Source organism: Herpailurus yagouaroundi, unplaced genomic scaffold (genome assembly GCF_014898765.1).
Source record: "Herpailurus yagouaroundi ecotype Mexico unplaced genomic scaffold, PumYag 29, whole genome shotgun sequence".
In the NCBI taxonomy this organism is placed as follows: Eukaryota; Metazoa; Chordata; class Mammalia; order Carnivora; family Felidae; genus Herpailurus; species Herpailurus yagouaroundi.
This window is the reverse complement of record NW_024412377.1, coordinates 81,165,918-81,186,472: the sequence shown is the minus strand read 5'-3', so window position 1 is coordinate 81,186,472 and position 20,555 is coordinate 81,165,918. Positions and strand designations below refer to the sequence as shown.

The 20,555-nt window shown below is 37.6% G+C and overlaps 2 protein-coding genes across 22 annotated transcripts in view; one reads left to right on the top strand and one right to left on the bottom strand.

The window, feature by feature from the left end:
• CAST (calpastatin) overlaps positions 1–2,368 on the top strand; it is a 110,159-nt gene extending 107,791 nt beyond the window's left edge. For all 18 annotated transcript variants that reach the window (XM_040448062.1, XM_040448070.1, XM_040448032.1 and 15 more), the window contains 2 exons: positions 440–505; positions 1,445–2,368. In XM_040448062.1, coding sequence (XP_040303996.1) covers positions 440–490 — 51 coding nt within the window. In that variant the 3' untranslated portion in view covers positions 491–505; positions 1,445–2,368. The remainder of the gene's footprint in view (positions 1–439; positions 506–1,444) is intronic.
• Positions 2,369–3,284: 916 nt separating this feature from the next.
• ERAP1 (endoplasmic reticulum aminopeptidase 1) overlaps positions 3,285–20,555 on the bottom strand; it is a 47,610-nt gene continuing 30,339 nt past the window's right edge. For all 4 annotated transcript variants that reach the window (XM_040447944.1, XM_040447950.1, XM_040447947.1 and 1 more), the window contains exons 12-19: positions 15,388–15,467; positions 14,608–14,791; positions 12,688–12,844; positions 11,854–12,038; positions 10,516–10,677; positions 9,892–10,032; positions 9,232–9,313; positions 3,285–4,963 (exon numbers count right to left, since the gene is read on the bottom strand). In XM_040447944.1, coding sequence (XP_040303878.1) covers positions 4,808–4,963; positions 9,232–9,313; positions 9,892–10,032; positions 10,516–10,677; positions 11,854–12,038; positions 12,688–12,844; positions 14,608–14,791; positions 15,388–15,467 — 1,147 coding nt within the window. In that variant the 3' untranslated portion in view covers positions 3,285–4,807. The remainder of the gene's footprint in view (positions 4,964–9,231; positions 9,314–9,891; positions 10,033–10,515; positions 10,678–11,853; positions 12,039–12,687; positions 12,845–14,607; positions 14,792–15,387; positions 15,468–20,555) is intronic.

Here is a 20,555-nt window from a genome sequence, read left to right as displayed (position 1 = left end):
TCAAATAGGTTAAATAAGCAAACATATTTAATTTCAGTTATACAAAGTACATGGTCAAAACGAAGTTTAATAACTCCATATTTAGTAGTGCCCCCAATTAAGAGAGAATCAATCACTGTAAAATGAATGAATACCATCCAATAATACCTGTGGTGTTCTTCAATTAACCCTAGCCTTCAAAAAAAAAAAAAATGAGAGTAAAAAATTTAAAATCACCTAAGGTTATTTTTAGTTTACAAACTTGAAGGTCAACAGTTCATAGTTTGGGCTAAATGAAAAATCCTTAGAAAGGCCCATTTAATTTCCCTCCACTTTGTCATCTTTTGACCCTTTAATTTTGAAAAGCCCATCTACTCATAAGAATCTTATGATTGATCTGCTTTTTGATACTTAATCCAGGAAAGGAGGGGTTCAGTAATGGTTCTGCTTTCCCTTTTAGGCACAGGATGAAACTTCCAAGCTAAAAGCTGATGAAAAAAATACAAGTTAAAGTTCACACTATTTGGTAAGTTCAGGGTTTGTTGTAAATGAAGACAACTGGACCTTGTTACAGACCTGTTTATAGGCAAGGGAAACTAAACCCACTTCTTATTCATGTTCTTTTCATACTATTGGCATAAAATGCACATAGCATTGTCAATAGGTTAATTCACCGAAAAGCAATAAATGGAATAATATGCTCCTGGAATGTTTAAAAACAGTAATCTTATAATTAAGAGCTCTTTAATATATCAGACTAGGCTCTTAAAAATGACCACCTAAGTCTAGTCGACTCTTTGAAACCCAGATGCTTGTGACTGCAGGTTACCCAGTTAGCCTGTTAACATCATACAGTGAAATGTCCTTATGATACTGATATTACCAAAATACCAACACATGGTGAGGGGAACACAAGTACCTCTTATGTCTAGAGGAAACTACAGGGTTTTTTTTGAAACAAAAGCAAAGGAAATGATTGACCACTTTTGTTCATCTTAGTTTTGCAAAAGTCAAGTACTTTATTTAATTCTGATGGTGACTGAAGAACTTGTTTGGATAAGGCAATCAGGAGATGTACCTTGAGAGCCCTTATATTTCTTATATGTTTCCTATATATAAGAATAGGTGTTAATCTAAGCCATTAAAGCTTATGACCACTGGCTGACCAAATCCTAAAGAAAATAAAAATGTAGGTTAGATTGGGTTCCTCTCTCTCACCACGGTCTACTTTTGTTTCGGATAACAAGGGAGGTACACTCATTAGAACTGTTCCAAAGATTTTTCCCCAAGTTAAAATTTTCTATTTTCTAAATTCTAGAATTTTCTAAAATCATTCTCATGTTTACTCATAGGAGATTCCTTGTTGCTGTCTTTTACACAGCATTATTAGTAAATGTTACATTTACTATGCCTATAACAAGAAAATTATGTATTCACTGGATTTCTTTTCTTTGAATTTTTCAAGGTATCTGCCTATACAATCTTCAGCTGGTGAATGGTGACTTTTGAAGGACAAAAGGCTTTGAACAAAAGAAAATTTTTCTGGGTGGTTTCTAGACAGTGTTATTTGTTGACTCTTGACATCCTAAACATTGGTTATTCTTTTCCCAGAAAGAAAATGAATTTGTCTGGTTCATCTGTGTAACTGTACTGAGTATTGATAAACTTTGAATTTTTAAAAATTGCCTTCAGTTGGGAGAGACGGGAACTCTATATTTCTAAGAGATATATTTGATAGTTTCTTAAAACAACATATAAAAGGAAAAACCTTTGCAGACTTTTGCACATTCTACACACAGTGCCTGTAAATCTCATCAGTTTTTTTTCCATTTGCACTTCTTTTATTGTTAGCATTTGGAAAACAATGCTTTGAACGTGTTTAATGTTCTGATTTTTCATTACCCATCTCCTCTTGGGCTTTAGAACTGTATTTGATGTTTCTTTGGGTTAATGTTTATAAGTCAAACATAAAATATTGTACAGTGGGCACATATCTCCTCTTGGGCTGCTAATAAATTAATAACCTGGGACAGACCAGGACATGCTGCACCCAGTACTCTTTTTTTTTTTGCCAGAGGTTAGGACTTCTACACCTTAGAGCCAGCACAAAACATACTAAGACTAGAATCAAGTCAGAAAAGCAAAATGCAGACTATATGTCACCACATAGCAAGCTCCAAAAATAAGAAAATATGATCCTTAGAATATTCATATGCCTTGAACTCACTTGGGTTACTGTGTTAAGCTATGCTTTCCATTTTGCTACATATAAGCAGAGCAGCAATTATCTGCTTAGACCATTGCCACTTTAGTCTGTGCACTGTGTACCATCTGGCTTTAAGGAAGGTAGGTGTACCAAAGATAAAAACTTCTTTAAAAAAAAAAAAAAGCTATCTGAAATTTAAAAACCTGCTTTTCTCCCACAGCAATTCAAGAACTAGGTTCTGATGTCATACAACTTTGAATGGTTTCTCGGATCTTTTGGAATGAATTGTTTAGAACATAGCACTGATATCCTTGAGGGGATTTGGATAAATAATTTCATCTTTATTTCTTGGTACTGGATGCAGGAAAAGATATCAGGTACATGTCATAAAACTGATTTGGAATTCTTCATTTCAGAAAGCACAGCCTTCCTTAGCATATGTTTTAAGTTCTTATTAGAACTTAGCCGACTTCTCTAAAAATGAGAAATAGCACCAATACAGTCCAGAAAGTGGGGGGAGGAAAAACAACAACAGTACCTATAATGGGGCATAAAATGATATTGCTAACTCTTCCAAAATTCTCATGAAAAGTCATGCACATACACATAGGATATCATGCTTAGCCCCCTTTAAATGCTGCGTATCTATCCCATGAGAGATGCGGGCATTATTCTATTACTCTAAATCTGGGAAATATAAGCCAGTGCTGGGGAGAGTAAACAGACCTTTTCAAAGCACTGACAAGAAAATAATGAACACTGCTCCTGTGGGATTTCAACTGTATTTCTAAGTCTTCTAATTAGGTAGTATAAAGTTTTTCTTTTTTTTTCAAAATGAAATCTTTGACATTGACAGATGTGTTTGCAGGGAAATGGCTGCAGTATTACTAATTTCCCTGCATATACAGAAATATTTTTAAATCCAGAGATTTAAGAAATGCTTGTAAAAGTACACATTAAAGGTACCCTGAATATGCCTTTTTGTTCATTAGCAATGTCTTCAAGACTTGGGCGTTTACTGGTAATTAATGATGAGACTAAGCTACAGAGTCTGAGTCTTCTTCTACCTAATTAGGAGGAAATGATTGCAAATGTCTGCTTAGAAGTAAATAGAATTTTTATTCCCAAAAAGGTATTTGCACATTGTTATAGCAATATTGTTATTTAGAAAATGGACTTCTCCAGAAGCAAATTAACATAGGTTCCTCAGGTGACCAAAATGAAAACCACTATTTCCATGTTTCATTAAGTCAAAATACAAAACAATTAAAAGTATTTTACATTAAAATCTTGGCTTTGTATGTCTTTTAGAAGGTTAATACCTGGGGGTGGACATTACCAGTGATTCCTGGTTTTATTTCTCAAACCATTAGACTATGCAATACATATAAAAAGAGAATTGTAAACACATTCATGTCACTCTATTCCACAATATATTAGAACACATTGACATTTTTCATATATTCTTTTAAATTTTATAGTATGTTAAACTCATAAACTCATATAGTATGTTAAACTCATAAAAACAACTCACTGCCACACTTAAGCTAATATAAATAATTTCAGTTTCACATTATTGGAGACTCTGCCATGACTTAGTGGCAGTGCCAGTAACAAGGTTTTGGGGAATTATAAACTAGGCCAAATATGGAGCAGAGAGAGGAAGCATCACCTACCTAAGTATCAACAGCTCCCAGGTTCAACTTCAAATGAAAGCTTTCTCCTCTAGACCTGAATGTACTCTGCTTTTTTCAGAGGGACACTGTATCACTCAGGGTCCTTGAGGAAATAGACCACACACTCAAATTAGGATTGAGAAGAGTTCTCTAAAAAGGTTTGTTTTTTAAACAAAGGTATGGGGATGGGTGTAAGGAACCCACAAGTACTGCTAGGACTATGAAAAGCCAGACTCCCACTTCACCCTCCCCTCATCCTGGAGGGATGAGAGGAGGAATGGTTACTAGAAGGCAGAGGTGGAGAAGGCTGGGTAAAAAGAGGGCCGCTTCTCAGGAGCCAAGCTTTGGTGGAGGCCACCCGAGGCAACCTGCAAGGGCACCAGGGAAATACAACACCCCCATCTATTCTCCCCTACCCCAGCTCCCATCTGCCCTCCTGGGAGACTGACAGAAGTCAGCAAACAAGCCTGATGACATGTGCCTACATGTCAGCCCCTGGACATGTGGCAGGGAAGGGAAAGGTGGAACATGCTTAGTCACTGATCCAGGGGTTCACTGTTCAGCAGTCCTCACTATGCACAGGTCTTTAAAGGAGAGTGACAAAACAGCTTATGGATGACACACACATGGGGAGCAGGGGTTTGGAAAGCACAAGGCTTAAGTATAGGACATAAAACGGTAGAAATAAGCTACTCCTCTACAGTAGGGAACCCACTGCTTGCGTTTAGATTGCAGGGTGACACCTGTCAATAAAATACATTGTGGCAGTAACCCATCGATGAACAATTTAGTAGCCCGTCTTGTCACAGGAATAGTCAAATGAGTACGAAGGAAATGGAAAAATATCTTCAGCAGAAGCCAAAAGAGCCATCTCTGGTTTGAAAATAATCACATCTGACAAAATTTTAGCATAATGTTACCACAGGAACCACCAAGGAACAAACTGTTAGAGCAGTGCAAGCTTCTCGCTTTGGAGCCACACTCTGATTTTATCAAAATTCTTATCCATCCAACGAATGTTTTCCTCAATGGTTTCAATTGTTTGCTGGACACAACGGAGCTGAGAACTGTTTTCTTTCAAGGAGCTGAAGAATCCTTTTACCTTGTAAGGGAAAAGCAAATTTTAAAAATCTGTTTTATTGTATTACATAAATAAACTTTCAGGCTAGTTAAAACAAGCCAAAATTGCATTTGCCCAAATTATACACAGAAGGCAGTGCCCCGTGTCTGGGTAGAATTGTGTACACAGAAATTTAAGCTCTACGAAATGAGCTCATGCATCATGATGTCAAATTCTGCATTTTTCTCTGCAGTTTTATTTATTCCCAGTTGCCAGATTCTAAAAGACTTCACTGTATACCGTTTTATAATTAAGGTTTGAGTGTGTTTATTTAATATATATTGTTATATACACACCAATGCAAGCTTAGTTTTTGTTTTTTGTTTTTTTTTTTTAACATATCTAAAAAGCTAAATGTGCAGAGTATCTTCTTTGCCAAGGAAAACAATTTGAACCCCACAAGTGCAGTCTTTCTCCTTGGGCCTGGCCTTGTAGGTCATTACAGAAACAAGAAGGTTATGGTGGAAATCTCCCAAACCGCCAAATTTTTTACACTAATCCGCAATTCATGTATTGTTCCTCCAAGATAAAATCCACACAAAGTTGTCCATGGTTTTAAACAGATAAGACACTGCTGTCTCCTCAAAAATACCTTCCCTGTTTCATGGCTGGGTATCGACTCCTTTAAGCTCACATGAGGAACAGTGTGGCTTTGCAACAGCATTGACTTGCAGTACTCTCTTTCACCTTTAAAAGGTTCTTAACCTTGTCCTTTATGTTTTCACAGCATTAATCTGTAAGTTTTTGACTCTGTAGACAGGAGGTAAGTCTAGGTCAAGATGCAGTATTTATTCAGCATGGATTCCAGACAGTTATTTTCTTAAAAATCCATGTTGTAGGGGCGTCTGGGTGGCAGTTGGTTGAGTATCCAACTTCCTCTCAGGTCATGATTTTATGGTTCCTGGGTTTGAGTCCCATATGGGACTTGCTGCTGTCAGTGCAGAGCCTGCTTCAGATCCTCTGCCCCCCTTTCTATGCCCCTCCTCTGCTCACGCTCTGACTGAGATGTCTCTCTCAAAAATAAACATTTTAAAAAAATCTGTGTTGTAATATCGTATTATAAATTTGGGAATAAGAATAGGCTTTTGAAAGATCAAATTCCAATATTAAATGATTCAGGTTTGTTTTAAAATTGGTACCTCAATACAACTTTTCAACGAGGTGAAGGCCTGCCCTCTGCTGTAGCAACCTAGAAAACACTTAGCATGCCTCATGGGCCTGCATTCAGTTGGAGCTCAGCCTACTGTTACATCCTTTCAGAACTCAAGATTCATACTCAGTTAAAAGAATGACTCCAGGCACTTTAGAACAGTCCTATCACATCATTAATTTTACTAATTAATTATTTAATATAAGTTATTAAACTATTTTCAAATTATTTAAAATAATCCTGAAAGAGCCCTTCATGATAGTACCACTAAGAAAAACAAAACAAAAAACTGTAAGACCTGTAAACGAAGCCAGCTGCTAACCCTTGCCCTTCAACTCTTTTGACCCAAAATTCTCTCTCCTATCTTCATCTACCTTGAGAAATGCATCCTCTCAACTGAGCATTTGATTCAAACCTGCCTCCTTGAGAACATGTTCTGTGCAATAAGTGGTGTGATATAAGACAGAAAGAAACAGTTTTATCCTCCTAACTTGTTTGATCCTTAGTAAACAACTTAACTTGTCTGGGACTCAGTTTTCACTTTGGTAGCAAGAGGATGCTCTTTGCCTTGCAAAGCACGGGTGAGGATGTAGTTATATAATGTGAGTAAAGTGCAGACCCTAAAACCCAGCTTGTATCAGGGACTCAACCTCATCCCTTTTTTCATGACTGTTTGGCACTTATTCATCCCTCTGGCTGAATTCCTGTGTTAGACACTGAGGAGGAGGTAATGAACCAGGCAAGCAGCCTGTCCTCTGGGAGCTTACACTCTGGCTGGGAAAACAACAAGCGGTAAACTATGATTACTTTAAATACACCACCGTGGACAAAACACACTGAGGCTACGATAGTAACTGGGGAAGGGGGTGGCCTGCTTTAGACAGAGTAGTCTGGGAAGGTGACATGTGATCTGAGACCTCTACAGGATAAAATGAGCCTTTCCACTGGCTCCTTTATCCAAGTTAGGGAAAGAGCAAGCCAGGCAGAGGTAAGAAGTTTAGAGGCTTGGGGCACCTGGGTGGCTCAGTTAAGTGTCCAACTTCCGCTCAGGTCTTGATCTCATGGTTCATGAGTTCAAGCCCCATGTCGGGCTTCAGATTCTCTGTCTCCCTCTCTCTGCCCCTCCCCTGCTCTCTTGCTTTCTCTCAAAATTAAATAAACATTGAAAAAGAAAGAAGTTTAGAGTCTTAGAGACAAAATAAACACCTGGTAGCCCTGGAACAGGAAGTGGCTGAGTGACTCAAGTGTTGTTGTATGAGGGTGACACAGAAAAGCATGTGAAAATGGGCTGGAGAGGTGGGCAAGAGCCCAGTCATCATGGTCTTGTGCACATTCAAAGGAAAGTCTTGGGATTTATTCCAAGCTGAATAGGTAAGAGTTCATGGAGGAGTCAGTCATGGGTTGATTTTCAGTATTAAATGTGGAAAATGACTTGGTATTGGCAAATTGGGAAGACACGCAGGAGGCTATAGCCATAGGCCAGGCCAGAGATGAGAAAGGCTTGGGGTGGAGTAAAAGCAGACAAGTGCACAGATACAATGTATATGCTGAAAGCCGAGCCAACAAGACTCAGGGAGGAGTTGGATGTCAGGACCGAGAAGGGCTCAAACTAACTCCCACATTTTACCTGTCAGTAAGACACTCTCCCTTCTGATGACATCCAAGATGTCATTTCCATGCTCTACCTCAGGGCCTTTGCACCTGATGTTTCTTTTGCACACGACAACTGCATTTCCTTCGGTTTCTGCTCAAAGGTCTCCTAATTATTCCATAGAACAAAGCTCCATCCCGTACCCACTCTCTCCTTACCTTGCCTTATTCATCTTAAGAGCATGTAACCACCTGACGTAGGTTGATCTGTCCGTAACTGATTCCCCAGTAGAATTTAAGCTCTATGAGGGCCAAGACTTTGTCTACTCTGTTCGTCATCATAGCCCCAGAAACTAAAACCATGTTTGCCTTATAATAAAAATGTAATGTCTTTAAAGAAATAATGAGAAAAGACTTGAATAAGCAAGTGAATGAATGAAATGTTTTGTTGCTATAGATCTGGTCTATGGACAGCTGTCTTGCTACTAACAGCCCCTGACTGGTCTTCAGTCATCACATAGAGTAGCTCTGCTGTAGACCTCACTAGAGTTCAATCCTGAATTGTGTGCAATTTTACAAGCCTGCATCAAACTACTGAAAACTAGAGAAAATCAGGGATGCAACAGTTCTTTTGATTTTCAAAGCATTCTCCCTGTATCAAGCTGTATCATGGTGTAACCAGACTATACAATGGAAGTATTCCTAAAAAAAAAAATAGTATTAGGCTCTCAGACTTTATGTAAAGGCAACATATTTTTAAAGCCATGTAAAATTTGTTCTACACCTTTAGAAAACATTATTAGAGAAGGAACACCACACAACAATGACCTAGACATCCACTTCCTCAAAGTTTAAGGCCAGAAGAAAAGTTTGCTTTGGTGGAAAACTTTTACATTTCAGGTTCTCTCTTACCAGACAATAGGAATAACTCCTATGGTTTTCTCATTTTTTGTCTTGACTGCTACGAAGTGGTGATACATTTACAGTAATAAATTATCGCAATAAATTATCCTCAGCATAAATCCCTCATACAGTTACCTCTTTCTGTCAATCATGCAGCTTTCTGGTATTTAACATTTCTGTTATATATGGACATTATAAGTTGCCTAAAATTCTTTCTGCAAGTACATGGCATATAAATAAGTAAGAAAATCATGAATCTAGATAGTGGAGAACCAAGATTCCAGATTTCCTAACAGCTAGATGATCACATAGGGCATTTATATCTCTAATGATCACTTTTAACATCTGAATAAACAGAGATTAAATGCTTCCAGTAATTTTTAAGCCCTAAAAATTTTAATGGCAGAGCTAAGACTTCTTAACATGTTGACAAAGAGGCACAGTTTTCAATAATTTATTGTAACTGATTTTGGTTGGTGTCCAAAACACCACAGCATCTGAAAAGAACATCTACTAAGTGACAAAATCCATTCCTAACTCCTCATACCCTTTTGTCTACCCCATATTTATTAGCTAATTGTCACTTAAATTTAAAAGTTTTGTTTACCTCCTCAAGCCGTGCTCTTGTGGAGAACTGATTTGTTGTTCCTATTACCATATTTGTTAAAGAAGATGAGCCAAGTTCAAACCTGCAAATTGAAGTTGTCAAGATGTATCATAAAGTATTTATTCACTTAACATGTTTTTAAGTGCCGTATACATTTTACAGGAATTAACTAAAAACTGGTTAGGCAGGAAAAAAATCTATGACATGATCCGCATCCTCCAATGTGTTAACATACCATTGTAAAATATAAATACACCAGCAGCTGAATAAAAGATGCAGTACCCTAAAGAAAGTGCTAGAGGCTTAGTAAGTGCTATGAGAGCTAGGCAAGTGCAGGTGCAAACAAGCAGAAGTGTTAAAGCAAGACGTGGGTTGAACTGTGCAGAGGAAGGCTAATTGGTCAGCAGATGCAGAAAGGGATTGGAATGGAAAACTGGACTACCCAGATTCATTAGTTAGCACTAAATTCTGAGTTTTATATTTTCTAAGAATATTTTTAAAGTATCTCTATGTGCTATCTGCAATAAAAAAAAAAAAAAAAAAACACAAACAGACAAACAAAATCCCTTTAGACCACCACTGTTGTTTTACAAACAAAGCTAAAACACAGCCAGGTTAATGGACTTTTCTAGTCACGGCACAATTTTTGGCACTACTTACTTTTGTATAAGTTTATCCCAATTTTCCCTCAGAAACTGCCAGGCCAATGGATATCCCACTGGGTTCCTGCCAACAGCTCTAAGGATATGTGGAAACTCTTGAATTTTTATTTTATCTCCCTTAAAACTTTCATCTAGTAGCCTAAAATGAATAAGAGAAGAAATGGTAACAACAAATAGTCCTTGGAAAAGTTGTAAGTCATTTCAATAAAATAATGCGTGAAAGAAAAAAAGCCAATCCGTCAATAATAAAGACCAAATAGGTAACTAGAGTGCTAATAAACCTGCTAGATGTACATAATAAAAATTCACACTTATATAGTGTTCACAACACCCATTCTCATATAATCACATTTGTTCATAAGAGAAAATAAATAAGAAAGTTTTATCTAAAGGTATGTATTTCTAAACATGTTCTTTTAAAAACATACAAATATATATTCCTTTAAATATTTTTCCTAATACCTGCTTCTCACTAATTAACTACCATACTCATTAGATGTGTGCCCACTTAACTGTTCCCAGCAGAATAGGCAATTCCTGGCCAAGAGAACAAAAACAACGTCAGAAGCATCTGATGTCATTCAATTCCTCATGGCCATGTAAACACGAATGAATTACTCACCACTGAAGCTTTCCCTCATTTTGGCTAATACTGAGGGCAAATTCAATTTCGTTTTTCTCGGTACTGGACAAAGATGACTGATATTTACTATAAAGAAAATCCCATCCTTCAGGGTTCTGGACCCCCACAGCGAACACCGCCAAGGTTACATCACTGGGCAGACTGCGGAAAAGAACATACCTAGTGAGAGTCTGAGATGTAGGAAGTGTGTTTGAATGTATAATGGTGACCAATTACAAGCTGATAAAATGGCCTGGTGATCAGAGAAATGTGCCTGGAAATGTCAACAAAAATAACCTCTTTCCTTCAGTTAGATTTTAAGAAAGAAGTACAAGAAAGCATCTAAAATTCAGTTTTAAGTCCCGTTCTCAAAAACATTATGTGAAATTCCACTTTGATAAATACCAACATATCTAACATATGTTAATGATGCTGGTAACTCGACGGGTGGTCACTTTTTAAACCAAAAGAAAGAAATGCAAACTAGACTCAAGAAGTAATCCATGAACAAAGGTCAGGAATCCAACGGGAGGACTGTTTGGAAGCATTTCTTTAAATGGAAGCATGTATACTTTTTGTTTGCTTAATATTTCCTGGAGAGATTTAAGCCCCAAATATAACAGTCCTTAAGTACATCAAGAATCAATTCCAAATACAGGAAGATCCTACTTTGCTTAGACAGTGTCAGCAAGTATTTATACATACCCCATCAGGGACTTTGGAGGCCCAAAGGAGCTACCTCTATGGCAGGCACTGCCTCTGTTCCTATCCAGGACAGCTGTTTTCGTTCTGACCCTTGCCTCTATTAAATTAGAATTATTTTAATCCTATTTTAACTCTGCAAATATTTGATATATATATTTATATTTATCTGCAAAGATTTGATATATGTATTTATATTTATATATATAAATTCCTAGTATTTCTTTTTTTTTTTTTCAACGTTTTTTATTTATTTTTGGGACAGAGAGAGACAGAGCATGAACGGGGGAGGGGCAGAGAGAGAGGGAGACACAGAATCGGAAACAGGCTCCAGGCTCTGAGCCATCAGCCCAGAGCCCGACGCGGGGCTCGAACTCACGGACCGCGAGATCGTGACCTGGCTGAAGTCTGATGCTTAACCGACTGCGCCACCCAGGCGCCCCAAATTCCTAGTATTTCTTAAAAGAAAGTTGAGAGATACATAGATAAATCTTAAAAAATAATTTATTTTCTCAAAAAGTACAGCAGAGGAGACTTATGTATACTTTTTTTTTCCTCCCAACATTTAGCACCAATGATGAAAAACAGAAAAGATACCCTTCATATGAACAAATGGGTTGTTCTGTAAACACAGACCTCAAATTTCCACCAGCTTCCTTCCACTCTCTGAAATAGGCTTCTGCCCTCTGTACACAGGGCTGATACTTGCACATGCAGGCAAGGAGGAGGAGCTGTCTCCGCAGCATTCGCTGTGAGACTGAGCCCTCATCTGTCCACGTCTGATTATCAATGAGGTCCCTCAGCAGCCTGATGAGAAAGGCCTGCGAGAAAGCCACATGTGTCACCACAATGGTCCCAGGCCATCTCATGTTTTATACAAACCAACACACCCTCGGGATATGGGGATTAATTTTTAAAGCTTAATCCAACTCTTATTTTTAAAATCATGTAATTCTGTTTATATTTAATTATAAAAGGGTCAAAAACAAGAAAAAATGATTTTACTATTTCCATAACATTTGTAAGTATACCTTCATCTATTTAAAAACCAGGATGAACTGCCATTTTTGAAACAAACTAAGAGAGTTGATAGCACTAAATTTTGAGAGCAAATTATACAAAAGGACTTCATGACATTTTGCCAAAAATAATGCTTTTGTGCCTCTTCCTCAAGTACCGGACTCAGCATATCTTAATAGTAACCATCAAAATGCAGTAGTAAAATGAAATAAGTATTTGCAAAAAGAAAGGAGTAACAAATCCATAAAAATTGAGTACAGATTCTTACCACCGTCTGTGCCAGTAAGACCCAAATCTTTGCTAGTTAGTCTAAACACTGAGTTAATTTTGATTTACTTTTCCTTAATATATGTGAGGACATACATATATGAACAATGGTAAGGATGCTTTCCTACACCCACACAAAAGCAAATCAGTTATGTAACTATTCAATTTATTTAAGGCTTCTACCTTGAACTGATTTTCCACTTCCTTCATATCTCTTTTCTCCATCAGTTTATACATAGGTATCAGCTCATTCAAACCTTGGAACACGGGCATAATTTCAGTTTCATGCTTCAAGTATAGGGTTAAATCCAAGGCTTTTTCAATTGATAGCTTTCCATTGCTGGTCAAGAGACACCATGGTTAGCAGTTTAAAAAAAAAAATGCAGGAAATCAATTTTTTGTTTCAAAAGATATTTTCATCTCCCAGCCAAACATTAGTCAGATATTAATGCCCCCTTAATAATAGTGACCTTTATATAAGTATCTTTTCTTTCACATATAACACTAGCTTATTTACCATTGTGGAGGAAGTTTCTCGAATAACAGGGCCAGGGCTAACTTGTGGTTAAGAAAAAATGGAGACAGGTCAGCATCTCTCCCTCTGTGAAACAGTGGACTGTGTGTTCAACTTCCAGAATAAGATGTCAGTTTTCATCAAAATCAGTAATCTTGGTTGCAGAGATTGCCACTCAGTCAAAAGTCTGAGTGTCTGGATTGAACACATTCTTATCTCCATTTCAAAAAGAAACTGAATATAGATGTAAACCCTTCATTATGGAGGCCAGGGGTTAAAAGTCTCAGTGGCAGGGTATATGCTTAGGTAAGTAAACACAAAACCCTCTAAGAATTAAGCAATAATGTTATAGAGGGAAATGGTCTCAGTAACGCAGAAACCACTAGATAAACAACTTCTGTCCTTATCGTCATTGCTTTTTGCCACCTTGAGAAGTCAGAAATGAAGAACTCAACATTTAGAGCAAAGGTACATGGGAAATGAGAACTATAGAATCATTCCTTCCCACATAGGTGACTCCCCTTAGGACTTCAGTTCTGCCTAAATATTGGAGAAGTTTGAGTTTCAGGTTAAGGAATCATTTCCTTTTTTTTTTTTTTAAGTTTATTTATTTTTAAGTATTTATTTTGAGATAGGGAGAGGGAGAGAGGGAGAGAGGGAATCCTAAGGAGGCTCCTCACTGTCAGCACAGAGCCCAACAAAGGACTCAATCTCACAAAATGAACCATGAGATCATGACCTGAGCCAAAATCCAAGAGTTGGGCACTTAACTGACTGAGCACCTAGGAACCATTTCCTTAAAAGCCATTGTCATAAGGCAAAAAATTAGAGTGAACACTGTCCTTAACAACTCAAAGATCATTTGGTTAGTCCACATTTTATGAGCATGTTCCATACAGCTGCTGTGAAGTTCAGGTATCCAGTTTGAGGAGTTGGGGGGAGAAATTTTTTAATAAAAGAGTCACAATGCAAAAACTTGGTACTGAGCCACTTGGTCTTCTAAGGTTTCCAGAATGTGAAGGACCCAGCAGGGCAGAAACCTCCTGTATTATAGCAGGGCCAGAAAAGCTGCAGGACAAAGGGCTTCTCCAGAATGCTGATCTCCTGATTTTCCACACCCTTTTGCATCAGTCTGAATTGTTAATGAAAAACATCAGGGGCGCCAGGGTGGCTCTGTCAGCTAAGTGTCTGACTTCAGCTCAGGTCACAATCTCGCAGTTCATGAGTTCAAGCCCCATGTCGGGCTCTGTGCTGACACCTTGGAGCCTGGAGTCTGCTTCGGATTCGGTGTCTCCCTCTCTGTGCCCTTCCCCTGCTCACATCCTGCCTCTCTCATGGTCTCTCAAAAATAAAATAAAAACATTAAAAAAAAAAGATTAAAATACAGATCACTTCCTTTACCTTACTCTGCAAACACAGACACATGGCTAACCATGAGACTAAAAGCAACCTTGGATTGTAAGAACTTAGGGGAAGACACCTTTCAACTTCTAATTAGCAAGTAATCATTTTCATCTTCAGAAATCAAGCATTCAAATGCTAACAGCTGCTTTCAGAAATAAACCAAGACCCTGAGGAGTTTGTATTACCTGACAAGCTGAAATGCATTGTTAATAAGACTGGCCCGATCATTGCTGCTGATTGTTGTATGTGCTCCTCTTAAAAGACCACTCAAAGAATTCCATCCATCATCCTCATAATGCACAATGTAATAGCCATTCATTCCAACATTAAATTTGATCCATTCTACCTCTTCTGGGAGAATGAGCACATCTAGAGCAAATAAAATAAATCATAGTTCCATTTTCTCTCTTCACTGATGAAAGCTTTTCTGATCAGAGACTGGACAAAGAAACTAAAGGGAAGTTTAATGTTGAACAATTTTAATACTGAAATGAGTTTCATATTGAACACATTTATTTTAGAAACCATAAAAGCCCATTCCAATAGGTAAAAGCCAATACTAGCTTGAGACACCAATTTTTTCAGATTTACAGATCTAGGGGAAGAATACAGCCACATTTCAGGTTATACATGCAAAATAATCCAGCAATGTTAACAAAATAATAGGGAATTTTCACTAGTAAGCCCTCCTATTTAGCATTATATAATTCAACTGCTTTAATCTTGGTCTGGCAAGATTACTGGCTTTTTGACACAAGAGAATATTTTGAACCTTCTATCTTCACTAAAATTGAAAGCCAAAGATTCGCTTTCAATAAAGGTTATTGAATATATTGAATATATTGAATAAAGGTTGACCTGGTCTTTAGGTTTTAACCAAGATAAATAGTACAACAAACTGAGTACCTAAGTCTTACACATTTCCAGTTTCTTAACTTATCCTGGTTATTTCTACAAGAAGTTACCTGTTTTTGTCTTCAGCAAAAATCTTTGGACTGAATCTGATTTGCTCGTAATGAATGTCAATGGAACATGCCACAGGTACCTTCAAGAAAGGATGCATTATTTGTTGACTTACTTCAACAGTTATTAAATCATCTATCATATGCCAGACACTGGCTAGTTTAAAAGATGGTACCGAAACTATTACAGCCAAGAGGTCAAAACAACACCAGCCTGTTTTCCTGCCTTGCAAGTGGTGCCAGCTTAGGCAATGTTCATTCTTCTTGGACTTCTCAGTATAGCTAGGAATTTGAGCTCCAGGGAGCCCTGGCATCCTTTGCAGTGGTTGGCTGATTGGAACTCAGAGGTCCTACCTTAAAAACCCTGACCACTATTAATGGAATAAATTGCCATCATGTGGCCCCTAAATAATCTGTTAAGAATACAACATCACTTCCGTAAAATTCCTGCCAATGATGCACAACCTGAATCTCATCATGAAAAACAGCAGAAAATAAAAAATGGAGGACATTCTATTAAGAAAAGTGGCCTGTACTCTTCAAAAATGCCAAGGTCAAGAAAGAAAAAAGTTGAGGAACTGTTTAAGGAAGCAAAGAAAAAAAAAACACAAAACTGAACATGGGTGACAATACAATGTGATCCTATATTAAATCCTGAATGAGAATTTTTTTCTTTTGCTATATAGTATTATGACAACTGGAAAACTGAAATCAACTTTACTGATAAAAGGATTATATCAACTTCATTTCATAAGTTTGATAATTATACTGTGCTTACACAAGTCAACATTCTTGTTTTTATGAAAATATCACACTGAACTATTTCAGGGTACAACTACCTTCAGCTAAGAAAAAATACAAGCTCCTCTGGATCCAGGAGGGCAGCATAGGAAGACACCAAACTCACCTCCTCCTGTGAATACACCAAATCTATACCTACATATGGAGGGCACCTGTTGGGATGAGCACTGATGTTGTATGGAAACCAATTTGACAATAAATTTCATATTAAAAAAAAAATATGCCTACATATAGAACAACTCCTCCTGAAAAAGAACGGAGGGCTGCCTGAATAGCTTCTGCACAACAAATGACAGAGGGACCACACAAAGAAGGCAGAGACAGAGACAAGATAATAAAAGGAACCCCAACCTAACACAGTGAGGGAAGGATATTACCAGAGGCTCCACAGGCAGACTTGCCTGCCCTTGGAAATGACAAATAGAAATCTACAGGACAACTAGATTATAAGTGAAGAAAATCCAGTGACTAATTCTAGAGAATCTACCAAAGAGTGGGGAAATTTCTAGAACTCTCTGCAGTCATAGGCTCTGGTGAGCATCACTGTTTATATTCCCCCTAAACCATGATATTGTGGACAGGAGCTGGGTTCAGTCACTATAGCCAGCTGGCTAGAGACACCCCAGCAAGTCTAAGGACCCTAGCCCACACCAGCTCCAGAAGTCCTGCTAGGGTGGCCCCAGAACGGTACCCTGGGACCCTCCTGGCTTATGCCCACTCTACCCCAGCCATCTTGCCATTGGCAGCCTTAGGGCAGGGTAGCCTAGGACCCTGTTCCCACTCCAGGTCTAGACATTCCACCAGGGCTGCAACCCCTCCAACTCCAGCTGTTTCCAGGGTGGCCCAGGGAAAGAATGCTCCAGAACCTCAAGCCCATGCACACTCCAGCTCCAGCTATTCCACCAGGGCAGCCACAGCACAGAATGTTTGGGAACTCTGGGCCCATTCCCAATCCAGCTCCAGCCATCCCACCAAGACAACCTTGGTGCAATTTGCCCTAGGACACTCCCCGCCATCCCACTTCAGCTTCCGCTGGACAGCCAAAACCACTAGGCACACACAATCTACACAGGGGATGCTCCCGTGTAAGGCCAGTCCATTAAAGACCAGGAGAAGTAGCTCTTCCACCTAACTCATAGAAATATACATATGAAATGAAACAAACTAAAGAAACAGAGGATTATAATTCCAACAAAAGATAATGAGAAAATTCCAGAAAAAAACTCTAATGAAATACAGGTAAATAATTTACCTGATAAAGAGTTCAAAGTAATGGTCATAGAGAGGTTCACTGAACTAAGGAGAAGAATGGAAGAACACAGTGAGAACTTCAATAAATATTCAGAAAATGTAAGCAAGTACCATATAGAAGTCACAGAGCTGAATAACAACTTAAATGAAAAATACAATAGAAACAATCAGGAGCAGATTAGACAATACAGAGCAGATCAATAATCTGGAAAACAGAATAGTGGAAATCACCCAATCAGAATAGCAAAAAGAAAAAATAATTAAAAATGAGGACAGGATATAAGGGACCTGTGGTGCAACATCAACTGACAAACATTCACATTATAGTGGTCCCAGAAGGAGAAGAGGGAAAGAAAGGGGCAGAAAACGTATTTAAACAAATAATGGTTAAAACTTCACAATGCTGAGGAAGGAAATAAACATCCAGGTCCAAAAAGCACAGAAACTGCCAAACAAGATGAATCCAAAGAGATTCACACCAAGACATACTATAATTACAATGTTAACAGTTAGAGAAAATATTAAAGACAGCAATATAAAAACAAAATGTCACAAAGAAGGGAAACCCATAAGACTATCAGCTGATTTTTCAGCACAAACTTTGCAGACCAGAAGGGAGTGACAGAATATATTTAAAGTGCTGAAAGGGAAAAACTTAAAGCCAAAATAACCCACCAAGCAAGGTTAATATTCAGAAAAGAAAGAGAGAGTTTCTAGCACAAGCAAAAGATAAAGGAGTTCATGACGACTATCCAACATTATAAGAAATGTTAAGGAATCTTCTTTAAGAAAAAAACAAAAGGCCATAATTAGAAGAAAAAGAGAACTACAAGCCAATCTCTCTAATGAATATAAATGCAAATATCCTCAATAAAATATTAGCAAACTAATCCAACAATACATTTTAAAAAAATCATATACCACCATCAAGCCAGATTTATTCCCAGGATGCAAAGGTGGTTCAGTATTCACACACTCACACAAAAATTAACATATGTCACATTAATAAGAGAAAAAATAAAAACCCTATGATCATTTCAATAGATACGGAAAAAAACACTGAGCAAAGTACATCAATCCGTGATAAAAACCATCTGCAAAGTAGGTCTAGAGGGAACATGCCTCAATATAGTAAAGGCCTTATGTGCAAAACCCACAACCAACATCATACTCAATGGTAAAAAACTGAGAGCTTTTTCTCTAAGGTCAGGGAAAAGATAAGGATGTCCACTCTCACCAGTTTTATTCAACATAGTACTGGAAGTCCTAGCCACAGCAATTAAACATAAAGAAATAAAAGGCATCCAAATTGATAAGGAGGATATAAAACTCCCATTATTTTCAGATGACATGATACCATACATAGAAAACCCTGAAGACTCGACTAAAAAAAAAAATACTTACTAGAAGTGATAAATGAATCCAGTGAAGTCACAGGATATAAATCAATGGACAGAGATCTGTTACACCTCTATACACTAATAATGAAACAGGAGAAAGTGAAATTAAGAAAACAATCTATTTACAATTGCACCAGAAACAATAAAATATCTAGGAATAAACTTAAACAGGTGAAAGAGCTGGACTCTGAAAATATAAAACACTGATGAAAGAAATTCAAGACAATGGAAAGAAATGGAAAGACATTCCATGCTCATGGAATGGAAGAATACTGTTAAAATGTCTACAGCACCCAAAGCAATCTACGGATTTAATGCAATTCCAATTAAAATACCAACTGCATTTTTCATAGAGTTAGAACAATCCTAAAATTTGTATGAAACAAAAGACCTCTTGAAAAAAAATCTTGAAAAAGAAAAACAGAACTGGAGGTGTCACAATGCCAGATTTCAGGTTATATTACAAAATGGGAATAATTAAAGCAGTATGGTACTGGTATAAAACAGTGTTGGGAAAACTGGACAGCTACATGCAAAAGAATGACCTGGGCCACTTTCTTTCACCATACACAATAATAAACTCAAAATGGATTAAAGGCGTAAATGTGAGACCTGAAACGATAAAAATCCTAGAAGAGAGCACAGGCAATTGCCCACAACAACATTTTTCTAGATGTCTCCTGAGGCAAGGGAAATAAAACCAAAAATAAATTATTGGGACTACATAAAAATAAAAAGGTTCTTCATGGTGAAGGAAACAACCAACAAAACTAAAGCGCAACCTACAGAATGGGAAATATTTGCCAATGACATATCCAATAAAGGGTTAGTATCCAAAACATATAAAGAACTTATAACTCAACATCCAAAAAATGATCCAATTAAAAAATGAGAAGACATGAACAGACATTTCTCCAAACAAGACATACAGATGGCTAAGAGCCACATGAAAAGATGCTCAACATCACATATCAGGGAATTGCAATTCAAAACTACAATGAGATTTCACCTTACACCTGTCAGAAGCATTAAAAACCCAAGAAACAAGTGTTGGCAAAGATGTGGAGAAAAAGGAACCTTTGTGCACTATTGGTGAAAATGCAAACTTGTGCAGCCACTGTGGAATGCAGTATGGAGATTCCTCAAAAACTGAAAAATAGAACTACCCTATGATCCAGTAATCACAGTAGTGGGTATCTACCAAAGGAATATGAAGACACTAATTTGAAGGGACACATGAATCGTAATGTTTATAGCAGCATTATTTACAATAGCCAAATTAGGGAAACAGCCCAAGTATCCATCAAGAGATGAATGGATACAGATGTGGTGTGTGTGTGTGTGTGTGTGTGTGTGTGTGTGTGTGTGTGTGTGTGTGAACATTACTCAGCCATAAAAAGGAAATGAAATCGTGCCATTTCCAAAGATGTGGATGGAGCTAGGGAGTATAATGCTAAGTGAAGTCAGTCAGAGAAACACAAATACCATATGATTTCACTCACATGTGGAATTTAAGAAACAACAACAAAAAATTAGGAAAAGAAAAAAGAAACAAACCACAAAGTAGCCTCTTAGCTATAGAGAACAAACCAGATGGAACAAACCAGATGGAAGATGGGTGGGGGGATGGGTGAAATAGGTGATGGGGAATCAAGAGTACACTTACCATGATGAAAAGAAAAGAAAAGAAAAGAAAAGAAAAGAAAAGAAAAGAAAAGA